The sequence below is a fragment of the Notechis scutatus genome, chromosome 3 (genome assembly GCF_049901735.1).
Source record: "Notechis scutatus isolate UNSWTSFEM ecotype Mainland chromosome 3, rNotScu1.2, whole genome shotgun sequence".
Taxonomy (NCBI): Eukaryota; Metazoa; Chordata; class Lepidosauria; order Squamata; family Elapidae; genus Notechis; species Notechis scutatus.
In genome coordinates, this window is record NC_142011.1 from 16,983,946 (window position 1) to 17,002,509 (window position 18,564).

At 42.5% G+C, this 18,564-nt stretch overlaps 1 protein-coding gene and 1 long non-coding RNA gene across 3 annotated transcripts in view; one reads left to right on the plus strand and one right to left on the minus strand.

The window, feature by feature from the left end:
* The window catches only part of LOC148131086 (uncharacterized), a 37,706-nt gene that overhangs the window by 2,211 nt on the left and 16,931 nt on the right, over window positions 1-18,564 (plus strand). The window contains exon 2 of the long non-coding RNA XR_015748432.1: window positions 6,891-6,988. This is a non-coding gene — a long non-coding RNA (uncharacterized LOC148131086). The remainder of the gene's footprint in view (window positions 1-6,890; window positions 6,989-18,564) is intronic.
* On the minus strand, window positions 3,945-12,187 carry LOC113410332 (uncharacterized). 2 transcript variants are annotated; one of them, XM_026664854.2, is made up of 3 exons: window positions 12,053-12,187; window positions 8,489-8,546; window positions 3,945-5,176 (listed from the first exon to the last, which is right to left on the minus strand). In XM_026664854.2, the coding sequence occupies exons 1-3, from the start codon at window positions 12,185-12,187 to the stop codon at window positions 4,005-4,007; spliced, it is 1,365 nt and encodes a 454-aa protein (XP_026520639.2). In that variant the 3' UTR covers window positions 3,945-4,004. The 2 variants fall into 2 exon arrangements, with proteins under 2 accessions (XP_026520639.2, XP_087815377.1); XM_087959251.1 differs by having other exon boundaries at window positions 12,035-12,187.

Below are 18,564 nucleotides of genomic sequence, written 5' to 3' on the forward strand. Positions count from 1 at the left end.
TGTTTTTACAGCCCTCTTTAAGCAGTTTTACAGAGTCAGCGTATTGCCCCCAACAATCTGGGTCCTCATTTTACCCACTTTGAAAGGATGGAAGGCTGAGTCAGCCTTGGGCCTGGTGAGATTCGAACTGCCAAATTGCAGGCAGCCGGCAGGCAGCAGAAGTAGCCTGCAGTACCTGGACCCCCTTGGATACTCTCCTTTGCTATTTTCTGACTTCTTTAAATTAGCAAATTGACAAGCTGGCATGCTGCAAAATGAGAGTCAGTTTGGTGTAGTGGTTTGAGATCCCAGCCTAGAAGCCTTTGAGTTCAAGTTTCACCTTAAGCATGAAAAACCATCTGGGTGAATTTGAACCAGTCACTCACTCAACCTAATTCATCTCACTGGATTGCTGTGGGGAAAAAGCAGAGGAAGGAGTATTAGGTCTATTCACCACTTTGAATTGTACAGGTAGTCCTCGGTTTACAACAGTTCACTTAATGACCGAAGTTACAACAACACTGAAAAAAAACGACTTATGACAGTTTTTCACACTTGCGGCTGTTGCAACATCCCTATAGTCACGTGATCAAAATTCAGACTGACTCATATTTATGATGGTTGCAGTGTGGAATGATGTTTTGATCCTCTTCTGACGAGCAAAGTCAAAGGGGAAGCCAGTTTCACTTAACAACTGTGTTACTAATTTCACAACTGCAGGGATTCACTTAACAACTGTGGCAAGAAAGGTCATAAAATGGGGCAAAAATTAATTCACTTAAATGTCTCACTTAGCAACAAAAACTTGGGGCTTAATTGTGATCGAGGACTACCTGTATATGAAAAGAAAGGTGGGATAAAAACGTAAAAAAATAAAAAAGTCTCTAGAACAGTCTGCATTTCCAAGGAGCCCATTGAGCTCCAGGTGAATTTCAGAAGCTTTCTGGATAAATAAAAATAATGGCTGGATACAATCTACTACTTAGTTGGGCATGTCTACTTACCTAGAAAAAAGGCAGATGAACAGGTGTAGTAGAATATGAGTATAGAAGTTTGGGTATGGGAGTATGTGGGGGGCCGGGGTAATAGCATTATAACAAACCAGGAGTTTATAATTCTAACTCAAAGTCTCACTACCTGAATGGGGAACATGCCAACAAGGGCCATTTCACAGTGGACCCATAACGTTTCCTGCAATTTGAGAGGTCTTCATTTGAAAATCAGAGACCTCTCTGGTTTCTTGCTGGCCTTCTTAATTTTTAGTTTACTTTATTGTCATTGTACCGCGTACAACGAAATCAAACACCATCTTCAGTGCACATTATGACTATGAAAATAAACACACATCCTTCACCCTCCACACATTGAACCGAATCCCCCTGACACTGCACCAATACTGCACTATACAGCAGAATTCAAAAGAGCTACTGCCCTGGGATAGAAGCTGTTTTTCAGCCTGTTTGTCCTTGTTTTTATTATTCTGTACCGTCTGCCAGATGGTAATAGTTCAAAAAAATAATAATGGTGGAAGCAGGTGACTTCACCAGTACACTATGAAGGAACAATTAACTTGAGTATCCAGCTGAGAATCTCCTTGGCTTCATCCCACAAACCTCATTTTACAACTGCCAACTTCTGACAGCTGAATATATGGCTCAGGTAGGTAATTTTAACCTGGCAATCGAGACTCCTCTCCATGCAGATCTTTAAACAGAAATGTATGTTACCTATAGTCCTCGACTTACAACAGTTCATTTAGTGACCATTGGAAGTTACAATGGCACTGAAAAACATCATTTTTCACACTTATGACCGTTGCAGCATCCCCATGGTCACGTGATTTGCATTCAGATGCTTATCAGCCGGTTTATATTTATGACAGTTGCTGTGTGTCCTGGGGGGGGGGGGTTCATGCCATCCCCTTTTGCGACCTTCTGAGAAGCAAAGTCAATGGGGAAGCCAGATTCATTTAACCGTGTTACTAATTTAACAACTGCAGTGATTTCACTGAACAAATGTGGCAAGAAAAGTCGTAAAATGGAACAAAACTCACTTGGTACATTTCTCCTCTTAGCCACATAAATTCTGGACTGAATTGTGGTCGTAAGTGGAGGACTACCTGTATTTTCCTAAATTCAAAAACTGATAAACCAAGACTACTGTGTAGAACCGTGATGGCAAACCTATGGCACTTGTGCCACAGGTGGCATGCAGAGCCATTTGTGCTGGCATGTGAGCTGTAGGCAAGCTTGCCTCACTGCGCATGTGCGTGCCTCACAGCTGATTTTCGGCCGGTTTGAGGCCTTTTTCAGCCTCCCAAAGGCTTGAGGAAGGCTTCTGCAGGCTTCTGCATGCTTTGTAGGCTGAAAACTAGTCCCGTTTCATCACTTCCGGTATTTTCGGAAAAAAACAGGAAGTGATGAAACAGGGCCTGCAAAGCTTGCAGAAGCCTTCCTCAAGCCTTTGGGAGGCCGAAAATGGCCTCAAACCGGCAGAAAATCAGCTGTGAGGTGCAGTGCAGGTAGAGTGGCAGGGGGTAGAGATTGCGCATGCATATGGGACATGGGGGGGGGGTGTATTGCTTTCTGGGTGCTGGCACGTGAGCGTGCAAGCGCGTGCACAATTTTTGGCACAGGAGCCCAAAAGGGTTACCCACCACTGGTATAGAACTTCCTTTTCTGGTTCTGGCCTTCATCTCTAGTGGTTCTATGAATGCCAGCAATGTGTGATATCCATTAGAAAGCACCTATATTTGGTGATGAGAGCAGCTCTACATCAGATAGGACAAAATGGCCCATGCTGTGGAAAACGTGGATATAATTCCCCTCCACACACACAAAGTTAGGATTGTTGGCAGTGTGGACGGTTGTAGGATCAATAAAGAGAAGTTAAAATTCTATAGTCAAGTTGTGGAATCTGCTGACTTCAAAGTGAGATGGGGCTACGTGTAGCTATTGATCTTGACAACTGTTCTGATCACAAGGAAAAATAGGCGTTCCTGGAACACCAGCAGCTGAGAAGCACCCCTGGAAGAGAAGTTTTTAACCCTTCTGACTAGGTTTATGAGCTTTCTGAAAGCATCTGGTTCACTAGTGTGAGACACAATGTTGAGTTAGATCAAGGGCCCTCAAACCTGGCAAGTTTAAGACTTGTGGACTTCAACTCCCAGAATTCCTGAGCTAACATGACTGGAGGAGGAATTCTGGGTATTGAAGTCCACAAATCTTAAAACTTGCCAAGTTTGAAGTCCCCTGAGTTAGATTGTCTGTTAGCCTAATGCAGAAGGACTCCATATGTCCTTACAAGTCTTTAAAGCCTTCAGAGTCTCCCTTTTCCCTCAAATAACTTCCTCAACAAAGAACCTAGTTGCTGAATGTCTATGGAGATTCTCAGTCATCCAAGTCATGGTTGTCCCAAGTGTGCTTTTTTTCAAGAGGCAACTGGACTTTCTGGTTTTTCCTAGAAGACTTTTCACTTCTCATCCAAGAAGCTTCTTCAGCTCTAACTGGATGGAGGGAAATGGAAGGAATTATGCACCTTGCAGACAGCTGATCATTTGCATTCTTTTACTTTTAGTCAAGTTGTTAAGGCCACCTGGAGGTTTATTTGTGTCAAGGTCACCTGAGTGGTGCAAATGGGCGTGGGAGCCTTCTTGGAACTGTTGAAAGGATTGTGTTGTAGACTAGAGATAGTTGACGTCTTCAGATGATGATAAACGTCTTCAAAGAAAAACAATGTGCAGTTGCCTCTTGCGGGGGTGGGGGGGGGAAGCACCTTTGGGACCTACCGTAGTTGCTGAGGATCTCGGCTATCATTTTGGATTAGCCTATCAACAGGACAAGTTCTGTACCTTTACCACACCAATATGGTGCTTTATGAATCAGACTCCATAAGTGCTTTGTGCTTTGCCTTTATTTTAATGACCCCAGATATGTACCAAAGTGTTGAGGGAAGCAGCAGGAAAGGCTGTTCCTTCCTTTCTCAAGAATTCCACCTGATCTCCAGAGCCTAAAAGGATCTTATCTTCAGCTGGCAATATTGGGCGTAGTTGCATCAAGACTTTCCTTCCCTCTATCAACCAAGAGAGATGGGCTATGAGAAAACGGCTCATGGGCCCCGAGGTTAACTCCACCGTTGCTCCCTATTAATTTCTCATGGTCTGAGGTTGGCTGCAGTGATCTTCTCTGGCGCTTTCTCTCCCAGATGCTCTTGCGTGGCTTATTAGAATCGCTGCCCCCTTGGACTGCAGGGCCTTGATTACTGCCGCCCCTGCTCTGGTTAAGGGAGATTCTGTTCTCCAGCATTGCCTTCCTGGAGATGGTCTGAGAGGTTGGGAATCCTTGGTTGGGTTGCTCAGAACGGTGTTCTAGTCTAGGGTGGGGTGGACTGACCAGATAGACATAGACCTCTGCTTGCTGTGCTGCCGGCAAGTGCTGATGCCACTCTAGGCCAAGGCGGGGCTGTTGAACTCTGGGAGAATGTGGGTAGACATATTCCTCAGCATTAAGGTGGGTTCTAGATGCCGTATCTGGAGCAAAGGTAGAATACAGCACCCTCCGGGGACCAGGTAAGATTGGGCTGGGGATGAAATTGGTCTCACTGGTTGGGTGATGAAAGGGCTCATGGGGCTGAGCTAAGTGGTGGGGAGCAGGCCCCTCTGTGTTTAGGCCCACTGAGCGTGTCAGGAAGCGTTGCCCGTGGGAACTACCTCCTGTGACTTCTGAACTCTGCAGCTTATCGCCTGTGGCCCTTTGGTGGCTCCTTGCCAAAACGCCATAGTTGGCTGAACTGTTTACCGTGTCAGGGGTGCGTACTGGTGAGCTGAAGCTGAAACGAACCCAGGAAGCAACCGATCCCACAGGACACGCTGGCTGGGGGGTCTCGGGGTCAGACAGATGGGAGCTTCCTTGGCTGTCCTGGGTGTGTTGTTGGTTCTTGTGCCAACTGGCTTTCTTGTCATCCATATCATGGTGGCTTGACCATTCTCCAGAATAGTAGGCCTTGTTTTTCCTGCCCAGCTGAGTGCAGAAGGCTTTGGACTCGTGAGGGTTGCCGATTTTCACAGTCACTTTCACAGGATCTACAATGCAACGGAAGCGCAGAGTTGAGGGCTTTCTCTGGCTCCTGAAAAGGGCCGATTCTTTCCATAGCCTCTTGCTGCTGGAGAGAATCTTCATGGTTTTGAGCAGCCGACTGCCTGCAAACCAAGGAGAAGCAGCCTAAAAACCTCGAAAACGGGCAAGAAAACCAGGAAAGGCGGCTCACAGCTAGACGTGTATGTCTATGGAGATTCTCAGCCATCCAGGTCATGGTTGTCCCAAAGGTGCTTTTGCAAGAGGCAACTGGACTTTCTGGTTTTTCTTTTCTTTTGCTGAAGAAGCTTCTTGGATGAGAAGCAAAATATCTTCAAAGAAAAACCAGAAAGTCCAGTTGCCTCTTGAAAAAGCACCTTTGGGACAGCTAGAGGTGTCATTCAGCAATATCCTTGCTGAGCTACATCTCCCAGCATCTCTGAGAGCTAGCCTGATAGGGCTCTGGCGCATTCAGTGCTTTGGACTCACAATTTATTGAATTCTTGACTGAGCAAAAGTCAAGAGTTAGTTGTATTATTTTGCCTATTATGGAAGCAATGAATGTGAGATGAGGTGGGAAAGGAAAGATCAGTTTCCTAGAATTCTCTGGAAGAGCAGTGAAGAGAATGTGAAACAAAGCCCCAGTTGATCCATAGGCTCAGCAAAGTGATCTCCCTGGACCTGGGGGGATCATGTGCTAAGCCACCTCCTATACCGATGACCCCTAGCTGTGGGGTTAATTGCTGACTGTGGAAAGTGGCTGTGAGCCACTATTGGAAATTAGCAAGTACAATGTAGATACTTCCTTATTCACTCTCTCTGAATCACCCATGTGCCCCTTTTGTTGTTCTAACCAGTCAGCTGGCTAGGATGTGATGGGCATTGTAGTCTAAATATCTGCAAGGCATCAGAAGGGCAAAAGTGGATCTTAACAATTAGTTCACAATCTAATCTTAAGGCCATTTCCCATTTGCACCTAACCACAACACCAGCAGTGGGATCCTACTTGTTCCACCTCTGGTTCGGTGACCGCACATGTGCAACTAATGTGCGCGCGTGCATCTTTCACACACCAGCTGAGGCCTGCAGCGCCAATCAGCTGATGAGAAAGAAGAGAAAAGCGCAGTGCTGGGTGGGAGGGCCGATTCTCCTCTCAGCTGATCTTTGGAGGCTTTTTTCACTACCAGTTCAGCCAAACTGGTAGGAATTTTTGCTACCGGTTCAGGTGAACCGGGCAGAACCGGTAGCATACCACCACTGCACAACACCAATGTTGTCAAACTTTGTCTCCTACTGGCTTTGTCCCCTGCAACTTATCCAATCTTCTCCATGTCTCTCCGTGAGACAGCTGTATGCCATCCTTAGCTGTGCGGTGAACAATTTATTTCCCCTATTCAGATAGACGTTGTGCGTGATCTATTATGCTTCGTCACCAATCATTGTCCAACTATGGGTGGGAATTAAACTTGTCTCTTTCAGGCTAATGGGGGGAGGGAGCTCCCCCCACTCCCTGACCAGCCTTATCTGCCCCATTGCTCCACTTCCAGAGATTAGAAGCACTGATGATGTTAGTAACATTACATTGTTCAGCTGGCTGTGTGCGAAGTGCTTTAAATCTACACCATTTACCATTTTAGGACATAGCTAAAATAGTAACAGTGAAAATGACAGGTCCAAACCCTCCTGGCCCCCACCTCTCATTGCCAAAATACCCCTGATTCTGGCATTTGTTACCTATATTTGTTGTGTGTTTGGGTGTGAATAGAAGTATTCTGAATAAGCGTCCCTATGCCTTCATTACTCTGACCTATTTTTCTTGTTCTTTCAAACTTTAGCCAGAATGGAGTGAAGGGGCACAACAAGGGAGCCTGAAGATGACAGGGTCTGGCCTGCAGCCACATTTCCTCCGTTCTACTGCAGCACCATGATTGGCGCACGTAAGCAGGAGGAGAAGGGCAAAGCCCGAGGAATCAACCAGTTACTGCTTATCACACACAGAGATAAAATCAGGATGGCACAGTTCAGCAATGAGTCAAAGCAGAGGCAGGATAGGAATCAGCAATAAGGATAGCAGCCTATTATTATTATTATTTTTTGCCATTTCAAGCAACACAGTCCTTTATATCAACAGTAGAGAAGGCTCCTCAGGTTATTTTCCCTAATGCATTACACCAGTGGTGGGATTCAAATTTTTTTACTACTGTTTCTGTGGGCATGGTGTGGCTTGGTGGGCGTGGCAGGGGAAGGATACTGTAAAATCTCCATTTCATCCCCACCCCACTAACCTGCTTTCCAGCTCCGTTCTCCTGTGCAGGGCAACAAAAGAAGACCAATCAGCTGGGACTCGGGAGGCAGAGAATAGATGGGGGCAGGGCCAGTCAGAGGTGGTATTTGCCGGTTCTCCGAACTACTCAAAATTTTTGCTACCAGAAATTTCTCCAGAACTGGTCAGGACCTGCTGAATACCATATCTGCATTACACCCAATGGTGGCACAAATGTGTGTTGGCAATTGTTTTCTGCCAAGTTCCCCATGATGCCTCAATTTTGTTTTCAGTTCAAGGGTGCGATAGTTTTGGGTTTTCAATAAAGGGGAATATTTTCAGCTCAGGAGTGAAGTGAGGCTGCTGTCTCTGAGCTTGGTTGCTTTCTTGCAGATGTTTCATTACCCAAACTAGGTAACAGCGCCAGTGATAGTAGTCTTAATTATTTTGCTTGTTGTAGATATTGTGATGTCTGGTTCAGCTTTCACTGGTAGGATAATTATGGTCTGGCCCTTTTTTTTTAGGTTTTTGAGGGCTGGTCTGTCCTCTGCTGTAAGTTGATCCTGTTCTCGTCTTCTGGTCTGTGGAATGATGTTTTGTCTGATGTTTTCTTGGACCTCTGGGAAGTTTAGCAGTTTTAAATGCTCCTAAAGCTACAAAAAATTGCAGATCATTGACATCACCTATAGTTGAGGCCTTTCTGTAGCATTCAGTATTCTGCAATGGATAGTGGACAGCTGGACTACTAGCTCTGATTAACATTTTGGATAATGAAATGTCTTCAAGAAAACAGCCAAGCTCAAAGAACCAAGGGCTCCTCTTCTTGGGTTTTCCTTAGCTTTATCCATGGTTAAAATGATGTTACAATTTACTGAGACTTTTCACTGCTCCGCTGTTTCTTTGACTAGGATCTTTTTTTATTATGAATTATCCCAGTTTTCTGTAATCTAGGTTTATAGCTTGTATTAAGCCACATTTACTGAATGCTTTATTCAATAAGCTATGGCTTTGTGGTTTTGTGCAGCATGTTAAAGCAAAGACAACTAGAGCTCATCACAACTTTGTGTCATATGTGAGTTGAGCTGATGATTTTTGAAGGCTGAAGAGAAAAGAATTGGCTGGAAAAGGGAATTTGGTTGTTTCCCTCCTACTTTTTTATGCATCTGTAAAATACCTTTCTTGAAGAAAGAATCATATATTTTCCTCAGGAATGGGGGAAAGGTAATCCACAACTGAAGAGAGAGAGAGAGAGAAATAGCATTAAATTAAGTATCTTAGCATACTGAAATAGTTTGGATGGTTCATTGAGAGAGAGAGAGAGAGAGAAATAGCATTAAATTAAGTATCTTAGCATACTGAAATGGTTTGGATGGTTCATTGCTCATCATAGCTTCCAACCAAGTTTTCTGATGCTCTTGAGTAAAACTGGAAGAACTTAAGTCAAGCTATACGAGATGATGCTGTGGTTATTTTACATCTAGATGACTGCCCAGAACTCCTGCAATTATAACACGAGAATTAGCTGGAATAGTAAGAATGGGCAGCCCAGGGAACAGGATTTTGCTGGTCTATGGGTGGCATGGCAGAGGGTGCTTTCCATGCTTTGATTGGACATTCCTGAAGGCGTCCTCCTCCTATTCATTGCCTGGGTGGAAAGCAAATATTATCTTCTAATAAAAAGGACAAAATATAGATACTTTTGGATACGGGTATAAGTAACCAATAGGGATATAAAGACATTACTCATTGCATATAGACACAACTACCACATCCACAACTGCCCAGAGGACGACTAGGGATCCAACTACTGGGGATTCAACTACAACCCACAGCTTCCCCAACAGTATAAGAAGGGATGCTTGGAAATATAGTTTGGGGGCAGGATATCTCTCTGTATATAGCACTAGCAATAGTACTTAGACTTATATACCGCTTTACAGTGCTTTACAGCCCTCTTTAGAGTCAGCATATTGCTCACAATAATCTTGGTCCTCATTTTACCTACCTCGGAAGGATAAAAGGCTGAGTCATCTTTGAGCCTGGTAAGATTTGAACTGCCAAAATGCAGTCACTCGGCAGTCAGCAGAAGTAGCTTGCAGTACTGCACTCTAACCACTGTGCCACCATGGCTTATATATATTTCCTTTTAAACCCAATGCATGACTTGCAGTTGGCCTGTTTATCCCTCTCCTTCACACTACTGTTCTGCGTATCAGTGGCTATTCCAAATTTCCTATCTTCCTACTGAATGAACATTCTCACAACCTACTTATCAAAAAGAGTCATTAGCAAGAGTCATTATCTAGTTTCAAAACATAAGGAATTCAGGAGATCAGATTTGGATTCTCCAACATTTCTATTTTATGTCTATGGAGATTCTCAGTCATCCAGGTCATGGTTGTCCCAATGATACTTTTTCCAGAGGCAACTGGACTTTCTGGTTTTTCTTTGAAGATGTTTCGCTTCTCATCCAAGAAATACCTTCAGTGCTGAAGAAGCTTCTTGGATGAGAAGCAAAACATCTTCAAAGAAAAAGCAGAAAGTCCAGTTGCCTCTGGAAAAAGCACCTTTGGGATTTCTACTTTTAGTTTTTTCAACAGCTGCAGGGCTCCTGGAATTGGGTCAGGGCAGCAGTTTGGGGAAGAGGAATTCAATCTGGGTCCAGTTGCGCCTGGATAAGAGTTACGCCGTGTAATAAATTTTACAAGTAAGTGACATCAGGAGACCTTGCTCATAGTGACTCACGCTTTATTTACCTCCTGATTGGATTATTGCAGTGCCCTCTATGTGGGGGCTGTTCTTGAAGATCATTTAGAAGCCTCCAGGGGTTCATATAGGTACTTATGGACATAGGTCATTCCGCCCCCCCCCCCCCCACCTAACATGATTGCTCTGAAAGCTGCGTTACAATAGGATGCAATTCAAGGTGCTGGTTATCACCTTAAACCTCCCATGATACAAGACTGGGATAACTATGAGGACCACCTGTTCACAAGATTATCTGCCTGCACCCCAAATTCCCATGGGGAGGCCATGGTGCTGGTCTCTTCATTTAAGGGTTGCCCTGTCATGGTACCAAAGTGATGTGCATTTGTGTGATTGTCACCTTCCAATGGAACTGTCTTCTCTCTCAAATGCTGCCTTTAGCAAGGAGGTGGACTGGGGTCCTTCCCAGACATTTGGGTCTAGTTCAATAGAATACCTTACAGCAGGCACGCCCAACCCACAGCCCACGGGCTACATGCAGCCATGGACCTCTGATAATGTGACCCCCACAAGATCCTAACTTTTAATATTATTGTGTGATTTTATATTAGAAAACTATATTATGTATTTTATATGTGGCCCAAGACCATTCCTCTTCACTTGATGTGGCCCAGGCAAGTCAAAAGGTTAGACACTCATGCCCTATAGCATCAGTTGTTTTAATCTGTTCTGTCAGTTTGTCATTTTTGCATATTTGAGTTATTTTTACAAACGATATACGCTTTGGGATTTTTTTCTTGCTTAATGTTTTTTATATGCTGCCCATGCTTCTTGAGTTCAGCGGCTGTGTAAATCCCTGTAATAAATAAATCAATAAATACTGTATATATTCTCCTCCTTTACCTGGATCTGCTATTTGTCTCTGAGTTGGGCAGCTGTATAAATGCAGTCCATTTATGTTCCTCTCCTTTATCTGAGTCTGTTTTTTGTCACTTTAATTCATATTCACATTTTTGCAGGGCCAAAATGCTGGCGAATAGAAGCCTGTTGTGTTAGGAGTTAGAAGCTTTTTGTGGGTTAAAGGAATGGTGTTTTTGTAATTGTTGGAAAGGCTAACATACTCTCACTAATATTAAATGTACATTCTCTGACTCTCATAGGAGAAAGCAAAGTATAATAGGTAACTTAGTAGTCAGTCCTGAGTTGCTTTTTTAGAAAATTGAATTATTGGGGATCTGTGTATGTATCTCCTATGTCCCATTTCTTTTGATTCTGAGGCAATTCCTCAGGATTTTCTTTGTAAGGAAAACCTTTATAAGAGGGCTTCCTAGCAGAACCCATTTTTTCTTCTTCTTGTTTATTTAGAAAGTAAAACTTTGTTCGGTCAACCTGGGACTTCAAGTCCCCTTTGCTTTCTTGGCAGCTATTTAGAAGTAGTTTTTATTGCCATTTTGCAAAAACTTTCTTCAGCTCCCCATTATAGTCAACTGTGCTGATCCTCTAGTGCAGAGGTATCAAACTCGCAGCCTGTGGGCTGGATGCGTCATGTGCTGGCCACGCCCAGCCCCATTTTAACAAAGGAGGAAAAAGTTGTGATACGACACATGACAATGTGTCATCACAGATTTGACACCCTTGCTCTAGTGATCCAGTACCAGTCAGGTTGAGACCACTTGCTTTTTTTCTGGGATTAACCAAATTGTGGTAACATGCTGCAGCTTGATTATTGTAAGTGCTCACTATTGACTTGTCTTGTAAACCTAGACCTAATTCACGCCTTCACCACTATCACCCAGGAAAGAACAAGCCTTGTTTTAACTATGATCATTTGCTTGGAGAAAAAGCATCTCAGCAGAAAGCCTTATATCCAGAAGAGGCTCTTAGATCCAGTAGAGAAGTTCATAGAAGCCTCAGTGCCTTAATGCCCAGGGATGCTCACCCAATGCCGACAACTTGGAAGGGCAAATATTCCCCGTGGCCCATCCCGCTTGTGAGGACATGCGTTAATACCCACCTGATTCATTTTGCTTACCAAGGCAATCAGTTTAACGGCATATTCCAGTAAAGCAAAAAGGCCCAACACAATCAGGATGGTGGCTAAGAGTTTCTGATGGGTCTCACCAAAAGGGAGGCAACTGTTGTACATCTTGTCCCCTGGCATGGCCATGGTTGGCAAGGGAAAAACAAAAAAACAGGCAAGCTGAGAATCAGAAGAGCATCTTCCCTGTCATGGCTGTGTTGCCAGCTGCAGCCACAGCGCCAGCTGCAGCTGTGGAGGATCTCCAAAGGATGGATAAGTCCAAGCATCTGCACAAGCCCTTTGTGACATTTCTTCACTGGTGAGTCAAGCTAGAATTGTCTTGGTTGGGCCAATCAGAAGTCTTCTACAAAGCTACAAGAGATCTTCATCCATTGGATAGATGTCATACCACGTAAGCTTTCGAAACCTAGGGTTTGGTGGACAACCTACTGTGACCTTCTTTTCAAATCAGGCTAAGCTGGAGTGGCTGTGTTAACGTCCCATACTCAGTCAAGAACCCCATCATGTGAACCATTGAGGTCAGGAGGAAGCATCATGTTCACTGATTTATTCCCAAATCATACTGGAGAAATGGATCTTTGGGGCCAATCCCTGTTTAGCCTAATGAAGTAACGCTTATCATCCTAAACTCACTGGAAGAAGGAAAAGATGTTATCACAAATTGGGAATTTTTATTGTCCCCAAAGCTAGTGGGATGCTATTATCTCCTGAAATGCCAGAAAATGCTTCTTGGACAGTGAAAATGAGGGCTTCCCCAATAATTCTGTCCCATTCTCTGCCTCATTCTTCACTGGCCTTTGATTCTGCTCCAATTATTTTGGCTAGAGATTTCCAGAATTTGTAGCCAGCCAGCACCCCAACTGAAGTCCTTTTTAATGGGAGATGCTAAAAATGTAAAGCAACTGTCGTTCCTGCTGAGTTTTAGATCTTTGCCAGAATAGCTCTTTAAATGGGTTCTGCTGATTTCCACAATTCTTCTGTTATTTGTCTGTATCTATGTACTTTTAAGCATTTTTTTCATTTATTAAACATTTAAGAAACAAATTGAGAGACTACATAAAGACAGCAGAAAAAGGATATAGTGGATGGTAAATAAAATTTCAATCCGTAAAATAGTGAATGTACAATTGATAAAAGATTTAAAATGCATTATTCCATGGATTGCCTATATTAAACTAGATTTAAATCATCTTGAGAAACCACTGCAAATTACTGCAAAACACTAAACATTAATTCCAAGGTGTTTCTGGTGCCCAAGCAAATCTGTAGGCCTCTTTAAAATAATTCAGTCATGAACTATGAAACCAGCCTTATAAGTACAGGTAGTCCTTGACTTACAATTCATTTAGTGACCATTCAAAGTTATAACATCAGGCTGAGTGGCCCTGAATGACACCACAGAGTTTTAGTTGTCTCCTTGCTGCCATCTCATGGGTATTCATGTGTTTGCAGTTGAGGTATACCTACAAAGCAATCTAGTTGCTTGGATAGAGTAGAATGAGTTGGAAGGGACCATGGAGGTCTTCTAGTCCAACCCCCTGCTCAAGCAGGAGACCCTATACCATTCCAGTCAAGTGGCTTTCCAGTCTCTTCTTAGAAACCTCCAGTGATGGAGCACCTACAACTTCTGAAGACAAAGCTGTTCCACTGGTTAATTGTTCTCACTGTTAGGATGTTTCTCCCTAATTCCAGGTTGCTTCTCTCCTTGATTTAGTTTCCATCCATTGTTTCTTGTCCTGCCCTCTGGTGCTTTGGAGAATAATTTGATCCCCTCTTCTTTGTGGCAGCCCCTCAAATAGTGGAATATTGCTATCATGTCGCTCCCAATTCTTCTTTTCTTTAGACTAGCCACATCCAAATCCTGCAGCCGTTCTTCATGTTTTAGTCTCCAAGACTTTGATCATCTTAGTTGCTCTTCTCTGAACTTTTTCCAAAGTCTCAACATCTTTTTTGTAGTATGGTGACCAAAATTGGTTGCAGTACTCCAGGTGTGGCCTTACTAGGGTTTTATAAAGCAGTACTAATACTTTACGTGACCTTGACTCAATGCCTGTTTATATAATCCAGGCTTGTATTAGCTTTTTTGGTTGCTGCTGCACACTGCTTGAAAGGCCACCAATGTAGATTAGCAATTCTTGCCCTCCCAGGCTTGTAACTTTTGGTACATATTATTGGGTTTGCAATATCATTTGTAAGTCAAGCACAAGATGCAACAGCTGGCATTGTTGCCTTCCTAAAGTGAACAGTTTTTCTCCTCATGATTAATTACTTAGCATATGTATTCAGCTCAGGAAGACATTAATTACTCAGTAGTTATTTATGTAGAATGTTCCTTTGTCTTTCCATTCCTTCAGATTAGTGATTCTCAAACTTGGGAACTTTTAAGATGTATGGTCGTCAGCTCCCAGAACGCCGAATTGAAGCCTACACGTCTTAAAGTTCCCAAGTTTGAAAAAGACTATTTTAAATTATATCACTTGAAAAACCAGTTCCTGTTTGGAGTATATAATGCTTCAAAATACCCATGTCCCACAGACATCTTACATAGTGCAAGAGCTACAGGAGATATCTAGTGTGATGTGATAGTTAAGGAATTGGGAAAAGAAACCCCAACATTCAAGTCTACTTCAGCCACCAAATGGTTTAATAGGAGATCCAAGCGAATCTATGGTGGTACCTTAGGGTTCAACATCAAGCTAGCCAGACTAGTCATCTTATGACGTCGGCTGCAGAACATGAAAGTTTTCACCTGTTAATTAAATTGGTTATTTGGAAAAGAAGCTCCCTGGGCACCCTAGGGACAGTTCTGCTCTTAGCTCAACCTAGTTCACAAAGTTGATGGTGTGTGGATTAGAAGACCTCCAAGGTCCCTTCCAACTCTCATAATCTCTCTCTCTCTCTCTCTCTCACACACACACACACACTGTTGGAGGAATGTAATATATGGGAATTACTTGAGAGAGAGGAGAAAGATCCATGTATTAGACAATGGACAGACAAATGGCATCTGGGTCTGTAGAAGGCATGAGGACATGGTAGAATACAGAATCGCAGAGTTGGAAGGCACTTTGGAAGTCTTCTAGTCCAAACCCCAGCCCAAGCAGAAGACCCTATACTATTCTGGACAAATGGCTGTGGAATGTATTCTTGAAAACTTCCAGTATTAGAGCGCCCACAACTTCTCAAAGCAAGTTGTTCCACTGCTTATTTGTTCTGTCAGGAAATTTCTCAATTCTAGGTTGGATCTCTCTTTGATAGGTTTCCATCCATTATGTGTGTTGCCCTTAGATACTTTGGAGAATAGGATGTCTCCTTCTTTGTGACAACTCTCAAATATTGGAAGACTGCTATGTCACTCCTGGTCCTTCTATTAGACTAGATATACCTAGTTCTTGCAATTGTTTGTTCTATGTTTTGGCCTCAAGACCCCAATCATCTTTGTTGCTCTTCTTGGCACTCTTTCCAGAGTCCCAACATCTTTTTGGTAATGATCAGAACTGGACGTAGTATTCCAGGTGTGGTCTTAGCAAGATAGTATATAGCGGTACTAATTCTTCATGTGCTCTTGATATTACCCTTCTATTGATCCAATCTGGGACTGCATTGGCTTTTTTGACGGCTGCAGCAAATTGCTCGCTCATACTTAAGTGGTTATCCACTAGGACTCCTAGTGGATAGTGGATAACTGTCAATAATTACTACTGTTGAGCCAGGCTCCACCTATTCTATAACTGTGCATTTGGTTTTTCTTGCCTAAGTGTACAGCCTTACTTTTCTAGCCACTGAATTGCATTTTGTTGAATAGGGCCCAGTATTCAAATCTGTCAAAATCTTTCTGGATCTTGATCCTATCTTTCAGTGTTGGTTAATCGTCCTGGTTTGGTCATCTGCAAATTTGAGGAGTTCCCCTTCTACTCCCTTATCTAAATCATTCATGAATATGTTGTAGAGTACTGGGGCTAAGATAGTACCCCACTGCATATTTCCTTCCACGTAAATGTAGTTTCTATTGAGGACTACACATTTGAATGTGGTTTGTCAGCCAGTTACAAATTCATCTGATGGTGATACTGTCTATCCACATTTTCTATCTTATCAAGAAGTAGGTTGTGGTCTACTGAAATTCGAGCAAACTTGAGCATTTCACTGGCCCACTAATTTTGTCACTTTGAAAAGAATGAAGTAAGATTAGTTTGGCATACAAACATCTTAAAGGGGCCGCCTAGTGTCTTATATTGTAAAGACAGAGTTGGGATGAGATGTATTTTCAGTTTTGCAAGATTCTCTTAATATAACCTTACAATAAAGTGTATGCTTTTTGTCTGGACTACCTCACAAGACTGACGAGGAATGAAATTGAAGGTTTTGAATGAAAAGCAGGATAAAGGGCATTTTTTACTTTCCTGAAACCTTTAAAGTTGTGTATCTCACACAAGTACATGTATACACCCATGCTGATGAATACATACTCTAAGTTCTAATGTTTATGTAGTCAAAATGGCACTTCCAATGCCAAATGGCATATTGACACAAAGGGAACTATAAAGAGAATGTTAGGAAATGAGGAAGGACGGAGGAAGTTCTCTCATCTCTCAGTCAAATGAAGGATATATGTCTTGCTGTTGAGGTTGTCTAAAGTTTGGAGGTGAGCCGGGAATGGAAAGCTATACTGAAAAAAATCTTTGGCAGGCTGAGCATATCACCTCCCAATATTTCATTGCAAGCTCAGCATGTAAATAAAACAATTCTTCTTTTGAAGAAATGAGTGTGCCTGGTCAGTTGAGAGAAAAGGTTATTCTTATAAATGGCTTTAGGAAGTATCTACATTCATCCTGGAACACCAGAAGGAAGCATCTGAATTTGAGACTGTCATCTATAATTATTAGGAAAACCAAAAGAAGGAATCTGACTTTTGGATGGTTCCAGCTTCCTAAGTTTGATAAGCACTTAAAGAAGTGGACTTTTGAATTTTAATTTCCTGTAATTTTAATTCGCTTTTATTAGTTTTAGGCTGATTAGAACAAGCCTTCCAAACTTTCTTTTTTCAACCTGCAGTAGATACAAATGCTGCCATCTTCTGGCTCAAGTAATGTTTAGTATCAACAATACTTTTCTTTTTAAATGTAACCTTTTAAATTTTTTTATCATTCATCCATTTTTTTTATTTACAGTGGGCAGTTAATTTCTGAAAAATTGTTTTTCAGTGCCAGGCCAAATATCATGTAGAGATTTGTGTGGCTGTTCAGAAACATAAATCAACATAAGCAATTTGTAGATTTTTTAAAAAAAATATTTTAAAAATTTCATAGAAAAGACTAGCCAAAAGGGGAGGGGGAAAGGAGAAAAAAAGTGCAATACTTACTTATTTGTGCTTCGAAGACACACTCTTAGAAATTGTTTATGAAGAACCTGTGACACTTGCTCGCAGGGTTGTTTGAATCCCATCCATTTCTTGTTTCTTTAATGGTTAGTAAAAGTTTTCAATAGTAATATAAAAACTCCTTTTACAACCTTGTAATCCTTGTTTGGGGTAGAATCGGGGCAACTGGATGGAGCTGAACATTTACTGGCCGGATGCCCTCCCTGATGCCCACATGTAGTTTTACAGATAATATTATTACCTTGTTTTAGTAGAAATTCCAGTTTTTAGTAAAGTTTTAGTGTTTCTGATTTGATCTCTAAAGTATCTCAAGGGATTGGGGTCTGCAGGATTGATTTATTTACCCTGTTTCTCCAACAATATGGACTCCCCCAATAGGAAGTCCCAGCATGTTTTATAGGCATGAAATGAAATTAAGCCCCTCCCCCCAAATTAAGGCCTATATTAAAACATGCAAAATGGGGGGGGAACGGTGGGGGGGCTTGCCGTTAGGAAGTACTTTTGTTGTACACCCGGATATGGTGCTGCCTGCGTTGACCCCAATATGAAGTGCCCCACCAACGCCGAGGTCAACATCCAAGCCATTGCTGCCCGCCCGCCCAAAGATGCAAGGGGGGGAATTAAGTCACCCCCGAAAAGACGGCCTAGCCATTTTTTCAGGGCTCAAAAAAAAATAAGACCCGGCCTTATTATATGAGAAACACGGTATGTAAAGTTTTCACAGGGCTGTTCGAGCAAAGCTGACTGCCATACTGTATACCAGTTAACAAAAATATCTGTAACAAAATGAGTATCAGTTAAAAACAAGTATAACAATTATTCAGTGAGTTTAACAATTGGCCTCAAATTTATTGTGATCAGTCGTTGTAATCATTGTCCCAAATGCCCAAGGACTCTGCGAATGCCTTAAAGCAGTTATGCCTGCCATGGAAGTTGTACTTACCAAAACATTGTGGACGCGTGTAGTTCTCAACTTACAACAGTTCTGACTGGAATTTTGGTTATGAAATGATTCAGTCATTAAATGAGTTATCATGTGACCAGATCCATTTTTACGACCATTTTTAATGCAAAGTTCCCAGTGGACTTTGTTTGTTGGAAGCTGACTGGGAAAGTCACAAAG